The sequence below is a fragment of the Quercus robur genome, chromosome 10, assembly GCF_932294415.1.
Source record: "Quercus robur chromosome 10, dhQueRobu3.1, whole genome shotgun sequence".
Lineage (NCBI taxonomy): Eukaryota > Viridiplantae > Streptophyta > Magnoliopsida > Fagales > Fagaceae > Quercus > Quercus robur.
The window spans coordinates 40,462,900-40,479,464 of NC_065543.1; the positions used below are offsets into that span (position 1 = coordinate 40,462,900).

Sequence of the window (16,565 nt, forward strand, 5' to 3'; positions counted from 1 at the left end):
TAAAGTAGAATTTCTAGATTACCAGCCTTCATCACTGGTGAAGTTCTTTTGTTTTTGCTTTCAAAGAAAGCATTCGGGAGATAAATTGGACAAAAAGAGGGAAAGTTTTGTGAAATTGGGAGCCTTGTTCCCCTATTTAAACTGAGGTCTTTTTTCCCCTTATATTTGCATTCTTTTGTGCTTTGTTGTGTATTGTTGCTGTTAACTTGGCCATGCTCTTTTCTAGTGTTAATTATAGGAAATGAGAGAGAGAGAGAGAGAGAAGATATGTACAAAAAGAGGATGAAGAATGAACTGTAGTTTTTGCTGAATGAATACAGTGCAATTTTTTTTTTATTTTTAAGCCGTAACAATGAAAAATTGGTAACTACTCATGTAAGTGAGACGTTGCAACTGTAGTATTATCGTCTGTTTTATTGCCTCTTCATTGTATCTGTTGGTTTGGATTTTGAATGTATATAATCTGACATTTTATTTTATGAGAGATTTATTCTGAAAAAATCAAAAAGGGTAAAAAACGTTGTAAAATGAGAATGAGAAAACGTATTTAACCTTTGAACTTGATTTGGCACTTGACAAGAGAAGTGCTGGTTCTAAGATTGGTTAGCAAATAGAGGAACACTTGTTTGGAGAAATTGATTCAAAGTTGTCCACAAGAAATAGATTTTAGAGAGAAGGAGAGAGAAGGTGAGCGAAGAGTATAGAGTAAGAAAGAGATAAGAAAAAGTGTTTGTTTGATATTTTGTAACTAGACAGAACATTGTGTCCTGAAATTAATATAGGCAACTGACAACCAACGGCACTAAGAATATCCAAACGTTACGCATAAACAGCTATGTTCTACCCTTAAGCAAGTCAATAGAGCGAAGAGCTCATGAATTGCAATGGAAAAGGCTTTTCCTTTTTCAGACACGTGTTGAACTTGCTGGCAAGTCTTGCATTTCACAAGAGCTATCAGAATTCAAAGAAACTAGAAGAGCAAAATGAATCACATGAAGCCAGAAGTCCAAGTAGCAGTCCAGAAGTCCAAGTAGCCAGAAGTCCAAGTAGCAGTCCAGAAGCAGAGATCAACGACATGTAGTTTTGAATGTAAAAGCTACATGTAGTTTAATGTTAGTTAGTGGACATATGCCTTGTACGTGTTTTGCTTAGCTGTACTTTTCTGTTAGTTAGTTAGCAAGTTTGTTAGATCAGATAAGTTAGTTTTGGGTTTGTTTAGCTGCTTAAGTGTTACTATAAATATATGTAATTACCCAAATTATATGAAGATCAATAAATTCATTTTCTCAATAATTCTCATATGGTATCAGAGCCTTCTTGCTCTATTTTCTCCCAAAATTTCTAGGGTTTGTTCTTGAGAGTCTTGAAGCTTCGTCAATGGCGGAAGCAACGAATACTTCGTCTTCTTCCTCTGTGCAAGATCCTGCACTTGTAGAGGATATCTCAAATCCTCTGTTTCTTCATCACGCTGAGAGTCCTGGAGCCATGCTTGTGTCCGAACCGCTGATTGGCGAAAATTATCATGCTTGGGTTCGATCAATGAGGAAAGCATTGGTTGCTAAGAATAAGTTTGGTTTTGTCAATGGTAGTATTACTCTTTCTTCGCCATTGATAAAAACTCCAGCAGCTATTGATGCTTGGATCCGATGTGATAACATGGTAGGTTCTTGGTTGATGAAGGCTGTGTCACCTCAAATTCAAGTGAGCATCACCTACAAGGATACTGCTCTGGAAATCTGGAATGACCTCAGGGATACACATTCTCAAGGGAATGGACCTAGGATTTTCCAGCTTCAGAAAGATATAGCTTCAATGTGTCAAGGCGATTCTTCAATCACCAACTATTTCACTCAATTGAAGTTTTTCTGGGATCAACTCCAGAATTTTAGGCCTACTCCTACTTGTTCTTGTGGGAAGTGTACCTGCAATCTGCCTCAGAAGATTGAAGATCTTCGTCTTCAAGACTCAGTCATGCAATTTCTAATGGGACTCAACGAGTCATACTCTCAGATCAAAGGTCAGATCTTATTGATGGAACCATTGCCAACCGTCAACAAAGCATACTCTTTGTTGATTCAAGAAGAGAGGCAGAGGAGTGTAGGGATTGGCAATTCTGTCCACATAGAGTCTACTACTCTTGCAGTGAAGGGATCTGATGCTAATTCCAATCCTAATTTTCCTGCTTTCTTTGCCAATTCTGGTGTTTTTGGAGGAAAGAATTCCAAAGGTAGAGACAGACCTATATGCACTCACTGTGGGAAGCTTGGGCATGTCATGGAGAAATGCTTCAAACTGCATGGCTTTCCTCCAGGATTTAAGCCTAAAGGCAAGAACTTTAGGGTGAATCAAGTCAATGTTCTTGAGGCTTGTGCAGATGATGATCATACCTCTGCTAATTTTTCTTTCACTCAAGAGCAATGTCAGCAATTTTTGACTATGTTGGGGACTCAAATGCAAGCTGCTCATCTTAATTCTGGTGGCAAGGAAACTCAGTTCAATATGGGGAACAAGGAAACACACATGGCTAACAGTGTGATCAAGCCTAATCCATTTGTATCTTCTTCTTCCAGTGGCATAGATGCTCTCACCATGGCAGGTACATTTAATCATACTTGTCCTAATTTGAGGCATTCAGTTTTTTCTGCCCAAATCACACATAGAACTGCGTTTGGTAGTAATGTTTGGGTTATTGATACTGGAGCAACAGACCATATAGTGTATTCTGTTAATCTATTGACTGATTTTACTACTGTTAATTGTGTAGTTGCTCTTCCTAATGGTGAAACTGCCTTGGTAACTCATATTGGTTCTATATGTCTCTCTGAAAATATTGTCTTAACCAATGTGCTTTGTGTCCCATCCTTCTCGTTCAATCTTTTATCAGTTAGCCAGCTCACCAAGAAAATACATTGTTGTCTCATTTTCTTGTCCACTTTCTGTTTCATTCAGGACCTCAATTGCTAGAGGACGATTGGTGTGGGTGAAGTTCATGATGGGTTGTATCTTCTTCAACATAGCCCCTCTGATACTTGTGCCATTCCAACTCAGTCCAAGGCTATTCAAAGTTTTCATTCTGTTTTCAATTCTGTTTTTCACTCCATTTTTAGTCCAAATAAATCTCATGTTGTCAATAATGTCAAAGTTCCTTTTTCTGTATGGCATTCTAGACTTGGGCATCCCTCTGATGCTAAGATTTCTGTTTTGAAAAATGTACTTCCTGATCTCAATTCTGTCTCTAATGAAATCTGTGAAATTTTTCCTTTAGCTAAGTCTGAAATCTAAGTCTGAAACCAGGTCCTTATTACAATCCTTTTATACGATGATTAAGAATCAATTTGGTAAGTCTATTAAAGTCTTTAGGACTGACAATGGACTTGAATTTCAAATGAATGAATTCTTTAAACTTCATGGCATCATTCATCAGCACAGCTGTGTTGCTACTCCACAACAAAACTCTATTGTTGAGAGAAAACATCAGCACATACTCTGTGTTGCTAGAGCCTTAAGACTTCAATCAAATATCCCTATTGCTTATTGGGGTGATTGTATCCTCACTGCTGTTCACCTCATCAACAGACTCCCTTATCCTCTTTTGAACCACAAATCTCCTTTTGAGCTTCTTTATAATAAATTTCCAGATTATTCCCATCTCAAAGTGTTTGGTTGTTTATGTTTTGCTTCTACTCTCTCTCACAATAGAGGTAAATTTGATCCTAGGGCTCTTAAGTGTGTCTTCTTGGGGTATCCTTTTGGGGTTAAGGGTTATAAACTTTTAAATTTGCAGACCAGATCTTGTTTCATTTCTAGAGATGTTCTATTCCATGAATCTGTGTTTCCATTTCAGTCTCTTCCTGCTTCTGTTCCTTTATCTCAATCTGACCCTCTTTATCATGATTGCTTTCCTGATGCTCCACCTCTTCCTATCACTGATTCTATTCACCACTCTACTCCTATATTAGATACCTCTGTTCATGTTGATTCCACTATTCTTGAAGAACATTTTGTTGATCTTCCTGAGGAGTTGCATGTTTATGTTCCTAATGACATTACTACTCCTATTTCTGACCTTCCCTCTTCTTCTTTGTCCACTGAATCTGTCCATGTTCTTCACTCCCTTCCAGCTGGTTCTGTTCCAGCCACTCTTGGTCCTAGGAAATCTACTAGAATCTCTAAACCACCTGCTTATCTTCAAGCTTACAAGTGCCATGCTATTTCCACCAAATACCCTATTGCCAATTATGTTTCTAGTCATAAACTTTCCCCTTCTTATTCTCATTTTTGCAATAGTATCTCCCAAATTCCAGAACCTCAGTTTTACCATCAGGCAGTTGGTGATCCTAATTGGGATGCTGCCATGGCAGCTGAAATTCAGGCTTTAGAACTTAATAACACTTGGTCTCTTGTTCCTTTGCCTCCACATAAAAGGGCTGTTGGATGTAAGTGGGTATTCAAAATCAAATACAAGTCAGATGGTAGTGTAGAGAGGTACAAAGCACGGTTAGTGGCCAAAGGTTATACTCAACAAGAGGGATTAGATTATACTGAGACATTCTCTCCTGTTGCCAAGATGGTGACTGTTAAACTTCTTCTCTCTTTGGCTGCTGTGCAAGGCTGGACTCTTCATCAATTAGATGTTAACAATGCATTTCTGCATGGTGATTTGTATGAAGAGGTGTATATGTCTCCTCCTCCAGGCCTGCCCAGCAAGGGGGAGCTTGTGTGCAAGTTGAATAAGTCATTGTATGGCCTTAAACAAGCCTCAAGACAATGGTATTCAAAGTTTTCAACAACTCTACTGCAACATGGTTTTCTGCAGTCTAAGGCAGACTACTCTTTGTTCACCAAGCACTCAGGGGCTTCTTTTATGGCACTTTTGGTATATGTTGATGATATACTTGTTGCTAGCAATGATCCTCAATCTGTAGCAGACCTTAAGGTTCTCTTAAATAAGGAGTTCAAGTTGAAGGATCTGGGCAGTTTGAAATACTTCTTGGGTTTGGAAGTGGCTAGATCTGAGAAAGGCATCTCTTTATGCCAGAGAAAGTATGCCCTTGAAGTGATCAATGATGTGGGAATGCTTGGGTGTAAACCTGTTAAAACTCCCATGGAGATAAATCTCAAGTTAAGCAAAAATAAAGGCAAGTTATTAGCTGATGCTGGTATGTACAGAAGACTGATAGGCAGGCTGCTGTATCTTACCATTTCTAGGCCTGATATCACCTACTCAGTACACAGGTTGAGCCAATTTATGTCTAAGCCTAGAGAGCCTCATCTCAGGGCAGCCTATAGAGTGGTTCAATATCTTAAGGGTACTTCAGGACAAGGCTTGTTCTTCTCCTCTCAATCCTCTCTGCATATCAAAGCATTTGCAGATGCTGATTGGGTTGCATGTACTGATTCTAGAAGGTCCATCACAGGTTACTGTGTCTTTCTTGGTGACTCTCTCATTTCTTGGAAGTCTAAGAAGCAGAACACAGTTTCAAGATCCACGGCAGAAGCAGAGTACAGGGCCATGGCTGTTGCCGTATGTGAAGTGACATGGATTTTGTATTTACTTAAGGATCTGGATGTAAAACATAGTTAGGCTGCCTTATTGTTCAGTGATTCTCAAGCTGCTATTCACATAGGAACTAATCCAGTGTTTCATGAGCGTACCAAACACATTGAAATAGACTGTCATATTGTTAGAGACAAAGTGCAGGCAGGAGTTATAAAGCTGATGGACATTCGTACCCAATGTCAGATAGCTGATTTGTTGACAAAAGCTTTGAGCTGGAGTCAATTTTCTGGTCTTCTTACCAGGATGGGCATCTCCAATATTCATTCTCATGATGTCCATCCTGAGGGGGAGTATCAGAATTCAAAGAAACTAGAAGAGCAAAATGAATGACATGAAGCCAGAAGTCCAAGTAGCAGTCCAGAAGTCCAAGTAGCCAGAAGTCCAAGTAGCTGTCCAGAAGCAGAGATCAACGACATGTAGTTTTGAATGTAAAAGCTACATGTAGTTTAATGTTAGTTAGTGGACATATGCCTTGCACGTGTTTTGCTTAGCTGTACTTTTCTGTTAGTTAGTTAGGAAGTTTGTTAGATCAGACAAGTTAGTTTTGGGTTTGTTTAGCTGCTTAAGTGTTACTATAAATATATGTAATTACCCAAATTATATGAAGATCAATAAATTCATTTTCTCAATAATTCTCATAAGAGCAAAATGGTCTTCTTAGCAATAGTGACTGGGGTTCAAACACTTTATCCAATTATAATGAAATCCAAAAATATATGAAAATTAAGTAGAATTACAAATAAATTTGACATGAAATTACTCTCTCTCTCTCTCTTTTTTATTTAAAAAGATGAATGTGCTGCACTTGGTTCATTTTATTTGATGAAATAATAGTTAATCTTTCATGATCAAACATATGGCTTGCCAAAAGTGATTTTTTTTTTTTTTTTTTTTTTGGGATTAATGGCATTTTTTTAAACTCTCCTTCATAGAGGAGAGCTCGAGTTCTATTCCGGTACATCGTTCCCTCAACTTGAAGTGGGGAAAAAGAAAAAGAAACATAATGGCTTGAGTTGTCTGCTTCACCCTTCATTTGTAGGTGTTCTTTTATTTTCCCAAGTCATTGTTAATGTCTCTTAAAATTAGTTGACATCATAGTTAAAATTCCAGCTCTCTCAAAAAAGAAATTAAAAAAAAAAAAAAAAATTCCAGCTGCTTTTAAGGGTTTACACTTAACAAAACTCTCATGGAATGCTGCAGCCTGCAGGGTGTTCTACATACTCCTATATTTTGTTTGATGTGAGTCCAGCCTTTTTTTATTTAGAGTAATTATTCAGTATTTCAGAAGTAAAACTTGCTTTTCTAACATAATAGTGAGTCCCATTATTTAAATTTACCGTGGGATTCACTATTAATGGGAGAAGAAGAGGGCTTGAGAGTTGGGACTTGGGAGTGTCATTTAGCAGAAGCTGTGCTCCACAAGTTTGACGAATTCTTTGAAATCAATTCGTCCATCTCCATTGTCATCAAAGACTCTGATCATCCTTTGGCATTCCACTTCCAAAGGTTCCATGAGCCCCAATGAACAGAGCACTCTTCCTAACTCCCCTGCATCAATGAACCCATCATTGTTCTCGTCGAAAATATCAAATACTTCTTTCACTTCCTCTGGACTTGGCTCCTCCTCAAACAGCCCTGCAATCTCATCTGGACCCATCACCTCTTCATAATTTTCAGCATCAGGGTGGCCATCACATAATGTTCCAAGTTTCTCCATCACTATCTTCACCTCTCCCACAGATAGCTTATTCTCATCACCCTCCTCTTTAAGCACCATTTCCACTTCTTCAGAAAGCTTCTCATTATCCACATTTTCATGGGTGCAAAGTTTGTGGATTGAAGCTTCCTGAATTGTGGCCTTTCTTTCATTCCAAACCTTCCATACACCACAAAAGAAGTCTATGAAGATTTGAGGTATAAGCCGAAAACTTAAGTACTAGTCTCGGAGTATAGTGACCCAACTAAGTATTATGAGAAGTGAAAGAACTACAAGAAGTGAGATAGGGCTGAGAGATTCATCCTTCTCTGTCTTATCCATATTCTAGAATGTGGAAAATATGAGTATAGACTTAAGAGGCAGAGCAATTAAAAAGGGCCGTTTTATTTGGGTTTAGTGAAGGGTGTGAGTCGTGTGACTATGTGTTCCCAATATATGTAGTAGCAATACTAGCTAGTGACAAAGTCAATCTTCTCCTGGGTAAGTGTGGAGAAATTGGACGTCAAGAGCCCCATAGTTTCCACACAATGATGTGAAAATTTTTTGGTTTTTACACAGGATATTCTTCTTTCACATTGTATATGGTTTGATGTAAATTTACATGGTAGACAAGTGTTGTATACATTTGCAAAATATGGTAAATATTGTGCATTTTTTCAAGTATCTACAACATTTGTCTTTTTGTGTGTTTACAATATAAATTTACATTACAAGTATAATGTAAACATATAAAGATACTTTTGCATGTGTTTTCTTTTTGCTATTAATGATAACAAGCGTTTTTAGGACATTTATTAATGGACTATTTTATGAAACTTTCTTTTTATATCATTTTTATGAGAAATATAAAAAGTAGTAAAAAAAAAAATTGCTTTTTAATTTTTGCATAAAAAGTTTCTAAAAATATTTTCTAAATCAATACAGTTCCATCCTTCTTCACATCGAATCATGTTTCCTCATCCTGCGAAAACCGATTTTCATATTTGCCTTGATGAAGCGATTGCAGTTTGTGAAGTAAAGCGAAAGAAAAAGTACCGAGTTGTTTGTTTTATAAGAAGGTTTGACCACTGCATGTCAAAGTAAAGTAACAAAGATGACCCAATATATATAAGAAGGCTGCAGAAGGCCGAAATGGATGCTTAAAGAAATTTGTAAAAAATGAAAAAATAGAGAATGCCTATGGTTTTGCGACTTGCTTATATGAACGGGTCTAACTGCATTTCAAAAGGCATTGAAACGTTTATAAACAAAATCCAATAACTACTCTCTCTCTCTCTCTCTAGCCGAACCGGGCAAGGACAGACAGAAAAAGATAAAAACAAAATTTTTTGTTCCGGTATCATTTCTGCCCCAACTGGGTTGGAGGAGCAAAACTAAAAAATTAAAAAAAAAGGGGATGTTTGACTAACATTCAAATTTGGTAAGTATGTTCAGAACTCTCTCTCTCTCTCTCTCTGTATAAGCAACCAATACAATTTAGTAAATTGACTAAATTCATGTTATATACCTCAATACAAATTTCTCACTTTTGCTCTTCCTTATTTAGCACCATACTCTCTCCTGGTAATTTTTATACTTCTTTTTTTTTGGGCAACCTAACTCATTTGTTGCTCTTTAACTTTTCTCTATCTTATACAATGGTTCTGTTTAAGATTTGCTTTATTTATTATTATTTTTTTCTTCTTTAAATTATGAGAAAGGAGTAAAAATGTTTAATAATATTGGTAAATATACATGTTGTTTGTTCATTTTGTTGGATCCTGGGTCATATGTTTCACGAGTGCAAATCTATTGTTAGATTAAATAAAAATAATAACAATTTCATATCAATATTCCAAGACATAGAGTTCTATGGTTAATTTTTAAAAATTGAGGGAGGTAAATTATAAGAATTTATTTTGACAAGAAATTGTGAATAAAGTGGGTAGCATAAGAGTGTTTCCACAATGCCCCTATTTTTTATTATTCTTTTTCCTAGCATAAGAGCAAGACTTCTATATCAAATGTCTTTCATTTTAAATTGTATCGTTTGAGTCGTGTAATAATATTATTTAGGGACATTGTATTAGTTGGTTTTATATTTTAGTATAACTGAGTCTTGCTACAATGTTGATTGGAGCCTTTGAGGGCCCAAAGTGATGTTTCGTGGAAGTTGAATTTTATACCAGAATCACCAGAATATGATGATTTGTCTTTTATTTGGTATTTCTATATATTTTATAGATTGTCATGTTGGATACTATCAACCAAGCTAGCAAGCTTCTGCTTTAAAATATTCCAACACCCCCACAATTCATGTTGCTTTGGGACTTTTGCATCATTCCCAATTTCCCAGGATGGTTTGTGAAAACTTGTAGGTAGAAAGTTCCTACATTGTGGGAAATAGTTTGAATGTATTTGCCATGTTGGGTGAGCTGATCCAACGCAACCTAAATATGTGGCCGTAGAATTATTTTGATACATTTTTTGATTTAGTATATAGCCATTTTATTAGTTATATGCATGGTTTTAAAAACTGGACCACGAAAAAAATTGTTTTTGCCTCCGATTCTCGGTTCAACCTAGTTTTTGATCGATTTTGGCCGATTTTGAGGAACCGAACTGGTGCTCAATTCCCAGTTGAACTGGTCAAACTGGTCAGTTCAATCTGATTTTTAAAACCATGGTTATATGATATAGTGGAAAACTACTCGATACACATAATTACTTGCTTTTTTTTTGGATCAAGATTACTTGATGTCGTGGCTATTCTATAAGCATGCTTAGCTATGCCACAAACATAATAAACTTTTATATTTTCTTACATTCTTTTTTTTACATTAAACTTTATTTGTATACAATTGACCACAAACATTTTTTACTGCAAGCATATTCTTCTAGGTTCTACTTTATTATCGAGCTGTATTTCCTATTTTTTGTATGCTATGGTTTCAGATGCAACTGGAGGAATCTTAAGGCTGGTTCAAGGGCAAGACTTCTATATCAAATGTCTTTCATTTTAAATTTTATCGTTTGAGTCATGTAATAATATTATTTAGGGACATTGTATTAGTCGGTTTTATATTATAGTATGACTGAGTCTTGCTACGATGTTGATTGGATATTTTTAAAGCCCAAAGTGATGTTATGGTTTGAATAAATATTCCAACACCCCACAATTTTATAATGTTAATCATTGATCATATATTGATCAATTCTAAAAAAACAATACGTGGATGTCTCAAACCATGATTTTTTTCTTGCAGCTGATGTACCCTTCCAATAGTTTATTCATTAAAAATTACACTATTTAAAAAAGAAGTTTATTTGTTTATTTTTTCATCATAGGTATGTATGTCCTGAATTTGCAAACAAAATTAGATAGGATAGGTTTTTTTCAAATTGTTGTTCAATCTTCACAGATTTGAGCATAGGCAAGTGTGTGAATTATTTTGCTATTGAAGATTTAGTATGCTTCAGTTTCCTTGCTAAAGTGGGTTCTTTCTCTGATCCGATCCATATTACAGAATGAATTGTGACAAGTTTACAGAGATGAAGAATTTCATAGAATTAATGAGGTTCCTATGGTGATCAGCGGACCCTCAAAACCGTTGCCATTTTATTTTTAATAATATTTCCTAGCTATTATATATATATATATATATATATATATATATATATATGGACACACACTAGAAAGAAGAATCTGAGTGGGATCTTTGTAGATTCTTTATCAACCATTTGAAAGTTCAATTATGTGTGCGTTTGGATTTGGATGAAAATTATAAATTATTTTATTATTCAGTTTATTTTTGCTACTAATCATGAGTCCCACTCACTTTTTGGTATTATTCATGGGTCCTATTATACTATTTCAACTAATTTTTTCCTTTATCTACGGTACTTTCAGCAATAAGTTTTCAGTTTCAGCAAAATAAGTGATATCCAAACAGACCCTATAGTCGTATAGATTTTGGATTAACTTTTTGTATGACTCATTCTATAATTTTTATTAAAATAATAATAATTATTAGGTCAAAGTTTAGTTACAAAATTAGCTGTAGTATAAGGCTATAATCTTACTCAATATTTTTTTATTAGAGGTGAATTTTGACAAATCCACCATTGGATTACATTTCCTTATATCCTCCATGTTTGCAATTTTTCTAGAAGATTAAATATTAATAGTTATGTCATCAATAAATTATTTAAATTGTAAGTTTTTGTAGTTTAAAATTTTGCATAAAATATAAGTTTCTAAATCATATAGTAAATAATATCTGATTGACACAAAATTTGACATGTGTATTAAGAGTGTAAAAAAATGCAATTTAACAGTTAGATTTTCAAAATATATAGTAATTTTTATATTATTGAGTAAGGTTATAACTTTAAGCTACAACCAATTTTGTAGCTATCTTTTGTCCTTACTATTATAGGCATGAAGTAATAATAAGTACCCATCATAGAATAATTATTGAAATAGAAAATTAAAAAAAATTATTCCCAAAATATTGTGGTAATTTCTTCTTTCAATTTTAATTATTTTTCAATATTTATAAATTTGGATAGCTTATACTTTGTGAATGTGATGCTTTTATATAAATATGATGTGATCATTATGGAACATCATATTATGATGTGCTTTAAAAAATATATATATATATATATATATATTTATTTATTTATATATTTACACACACAAGTCAACAGTAACTAAAATGGGTGTGTTGTAAAATGGTATGAAACATTAGATAAAATAACTTTTAAGATGGTAAAATAGAATAATTTGAAGATAGCGAATGCTAATGCTCTTAGCTAAAATGCATGAAATACATGTAAATAAATGATGACATTAATAATACAATTATGTAATACCATTTGAAAATTACTAATATTATTTAAAAAAAGTAAAAAAAAAAATTGTAATTATTTGAAACACAAATTTGAATACTATCCCGTAGACTTTGCAATCTTTTAAAAAAGAAAAATTATAATCATAAATAGGTACACTATATAACTTTAAAAAAAGAAGGACAATAAGAAAATGAAGTACTATTTAAGTAAATGGCAATTCTTTATCATCATTTAAAAAGAATATACAAAATAAATCATTTAATTATTTATACAGAAAATATGTGCAAAACATAAAATTTATTAATATTCATGCATATATAGCTATATATACAAGTAAAGATTTTACAAAATTCTACCCATATATTATATCTGTTGGTTTGGATTTGAATGTGTATAATCTGACATTTTATTTTATGAGAGATTTATTCTGGAAGAATCAAAAAGGGTAAAAATCGTTGTAAAATGAGAATGAGAAAATGTATTTAACCTTTGAACTTGATTTGGCACTTGACAAGAGAAGTCCTGGTTCTAAGATTGGTTAGCAAACAGAGGAACACTTGTTTGGAGAAATTGATTCAAAGTTGTCCACAAGAAATAGATTTTAGAGAGAAGGAGAGAGAGGGTGAGCGAAGAGTATAGAGTAAGAAAGAGATAAGAAAGAAGTGTTTGTTTGATATTTTGTAACTACTACCCAAGAGACAGAACATTGTCTTGAAATTAATATAGGCAACTGACAACCAACGGTACCAAGAATATCAAAACTTTTCGCATAAACAGCTGTGTTCTACCCTTTGTAGGGAATTAACCCAAATTTCCAACCTATGAGAAACCAAAAATAGAGAAAAACACATGTCAAAGAAAAAAACAATCACACGCACAAGACAATATTTACATGATTCGACAGTTTACCTACGTTCACGAAGTTGCAGAGATTTCACTATTATCAAGGAAAAATACAAAGTGCAGCTACAGTTCATTTCTCACTCAATAAACACGACAACAACAAACCCTAATCACAAAATTGCGTTTTTCTACATCTTGCGTACAGGATTCACAATGGATTACAAAACGAGCTAAAAAAATTTTCTCGAGCCGACACGAAATTAAGCTCTCTCTCTTTATTTTTTATTTAAAAAGATTAATGTGCTGCACTTGGTTCGTTTTATTTGATGAAATAATACTTAATCATTCATGATCAAACATATGGCTTGCCAAGAGTGAATTTTTTTTAGGATTAATGGCATTTTTTTTTAACTCTACTTCATAGAGGAGAGCTCGAGTTCTATTCCGGTACATGGTTCCCTCAACTTGAAGTGGGGAAAAAGAAAAAGAAACATAATGGCTTGAGATGTCTGCTTCACCCTTCATTTGTAGGTGTTCTTTGATTTTCCCAAGTCATTGTTAATGTCTCTTAAAATTAGTTGACATATTAGTTAAAATTCCAGCTCCCTCAAAAAAGAAATTAAAAAAAAAAAAAAAAAAAATTCCAGCTGCTTTTAAGGGTTCACACTTACCAAAACTCTCATGGAATGCTGCAGCCTGCAGGGTGTTCTACAGACTTCTATTTTTTGTTTGATGTGAGTCCAGCCTTTTTTTGTGAGTAATTATTCAATATTCCAGGAGTAAAACTTGCTTTTTCTAACATAATAGTGAGTCCCGTTATTTAAATTTACAGTGGGATTCACCATTAATGGGAGAAGAAGAGGGCTTGAGAGTTGGGAGTGTCATTTTAGCAGAAGCTGTGCTCCACAAGTTTGACAAATTCTTTGAAATCAATTCGTCCATCTCCATTGTCATCAAAGACTCTGATCATCCTTTGGCATTCCACTTCCAAAGGTTTCATGAGCCCCAATGAACAGAGCACTCTTCCTAACTCCCCTGCATCAATGAACCCATCATTGTTCTCGTCGAAAATATCAAATGCTTCTTTCACTTCCTCTGGACTTGGCTCTTCCTCAAACAGCCCTGCAATCTCATCTGGACCCATCCCCTCTTCATAGTTTTCAGCATCAGGGTGGTCATCACATAATGTTCCAAGTTTCTCCATCACTATCTTCACCTCTCCCACAGATAGCTTATTGTCATCACCCTCCTCTTTAAGCACCATTTCCACCTCTTCAGAAAGCTTCTCATTATGCACATTTTCATGGGTGCAAAGTTTGTGGATTGAAGCTTCCTGAATTGTGGCCTTTCTTTCATTCCAAACCTTCCACGCACCATAAAAGAAGTCTCTGAAGAATTGAGGTATAAGCCGAAAACTTGAGTATAAGTCTCGGAGTATAGTGACCCAACTAAGTATTATGAGAAGTGAAAGAACTACAAGAAGTGAGATAGGGCTGAGAGATTCATCCTTCTCTGTCTTATCCATATTCTAGAAAAGTGGAAAAATATGACTAGACTTTAGAGGCAGAGATATTAAAAAGGGTTGTTCTATTTGGGTTTAGTGAAGGGTGTGACTATGTGTTCCCAATATATGTAGAAGCAAGATTAGTAAGTAATAGAGTCCTTCTGGGAAGGGAAAGGGTGGAGAAATTGAATGTGAAGAGCCCCACAGTTTCCACACAATGACGTGAAAAGTTTGTGGTTTTTGCATAGGATATTCTTCTTTCTGGTACAATGTAAACAGTGTTGTATGCATTTGCAAAAAATTGTAAATATTTTACATTTTTTCAAGTATGTACAATATTTGTTACTTTTGTGTGTCTATAATATAAATTTATATTGCAAGTATAATGTAAACATATAAAGGTACTTTTGCATATATTTTCTTTTTACTATTGATGATTAACGGGTGTTCTTAAGACGTTTATTAATGGACTATTTTATGAAACTTTTTATATTATTTTTATGAGAAATATAAAAAGTTGTAAAAGAAAAACAGCTACTTTTTTATTTTCTCATAAAAAGTTCTTAAAAATATTTTCTAAACCAATACAACCCTTGGTTGGTTTAGAAAATATTTCTAAACACATGTTGAACTTGCTGGCAAGCCTTGCATTTCACAAGAGTGAAATGGTCTTCTTAGTAATAGTGACTAGCGCTTAAGCACTCTACCCAATTTCAGTGTAATCCAAACATACATGAAAATTAAGCAGAATTACAAGTGAATTTGGCACCCAAAAAAAAAAAAAACAACAATAAAAACAAGAACTTAATAGCAACATTTGGAAGAGGAATGTTGTTGATCTTAATATGGGATGCTTAGAAACTTACTTATGGTGAAAGTTGTACATTGGACATGTTTTTCAGTATTTCAAGGAAGTAATTACATAATTCAGTCATGATAAATAAAAATAGAACTAAACAAAGTTGCTTATGCACTAATATGTTTCTCTCCAGAAGCTTTACTAATTTGTGCCACATTTGATTCTCTCTCTCTCTTTAAATTAAAATAAATAAATAAATAAGATGAATGTGTTACACATGGTTCATTTTATTTGATGAATTGATAGTTGATCATTCATGATCAAACATATGGCTAGCCAAGAGTGTTTTTTTTTTTTTTTTTCCTTATTTTTTGGGCTCAATGGCATTTTTTTTCCCTCTCCTTAGAGGAGAGAGCTCGGGTTCTATCCGGGTACGAGGGTCCCTCAACTTTTGGGGGGAAAAAGAAAAAGAAACATATGACTTGAGATGTCTGCTTCACCCTTCAAATTTGTAGGTGTTCTTTGCTTTTCCCAGTCATTGTTCACATCTCTAAAAATTAGCTGACATATTAGTTAAAGTTCAAGCTACCTCAAAATAATAAAAAAAAAAAAAAAAAAAACCCAGCTGCTTTTAAGAGTTCACACACTCACCAAAACTTTTACGGAATGCTGCAGGTTCTACACACTTTTTTTTAGGTGAGTCCAACGTTTTTTGCTAGTAATTACTCAATATTCAGTGAGTATAACTCTTTCTTCTAACATAATAGTGAGTCCCATTATAGGGAAATTATTGTGTACTCTCGGAGTACCATAAATATATACTCCCTCCTCTCACAAAAATGATAGGTCTTACTAATTAAATTTATAGTGGGGCTCACCATTCATGTGAGAGGAGGGATTACGCATTTATGATATTCCGAGAGTACTTAATAATTTTTCCCCATTAGATATATTTATGGTTTGACTCATCATTCATGTGAGAAGAAAAAAATATCATAGAGATGTACTAAGAAGTACTTAACAATTTTCTGTCTAGAGAGAACATGGAAGTGTCAAAGTGTGCATATGTTTTGTTTTTACAATTGAATTAACTGTCTTTTTCCTTCTCCTTTCCTTTTTTGGCTTTTGGGAATTGTTACTATTACTCACATCAGTGCAAATCTTGAAGAATCTATTTTTTTTATTTTACACAACTACTTTTCAAAAATATCAATATTAAATTATCTATTTTACACTATATTTTATTAAACTATAATTTCTTTATCAATTTTTTATTACTCTCTCAAATCATCTCTCTCTCTCTCTG

At 34.2% G+C, this 16,565-nt stretch overlaps 2 protein-coding genes across 2 annotated transcripts; both read right to left on the reverse strand.

Annotated features, from left to right (window-relative positions):
- Positions 1-6,757: 6,757 nt before the first annotated feature.
- On the reverse strand, positions 6,758-7,610 carry LOC126702831 (probable calcium-binding protein CML46). Its single transcript, XM_050401689.1, has one exon. The coding sequence runs from the start codon at positions 7,335-7,337 to the stop codon at positions 6,960-6,962; it is 378 nt and encodes a 125-aa protein (XP_050257646.1). The 5' UTR covers positions 7,338-7,610; the 3' UTR covers positions 6,758-6,959.
- A 5,473-nt stretch (positions 7,611-13,083) lies between these two features.
- Positions 13,084-14,540, reverse strand: LOC126702184 (probable calcium-binding protein CML47). Its single transcript, XM_050400840.1, has one exon. It carries the CDS (start codon positions 14,479-14,481, stop codon positions 13,843-13,845), a length of 639 nt encoding a protein of 212 aa, XP_050256797.1. The 5' UTR covers positions 14,482-14,540; the 3' UTR covers positions 13,084-13,842.
- Between the last annotated feature and the right edge of the window lie 2,025 nt (positions 14,541-16,565).

What these genes read in the sequence shown, in the direction of transcription:
- LOC126702831 (XM_050401689.1), bottom strand. Translation starts at nt 7,337, where the DNA reads ATGGTGCTTAAAGAGGAGGGTGATGAGAATAAGCTATCTGTGGGAGAG.
- LOC126702184 (XM_050400840.1), bottom strand. Translation starts at nt 14,481, where the DNA reads ATGGATAAGACAGAGAAGGATGAATCTCTCAGCCCTATCTCACTTCTT.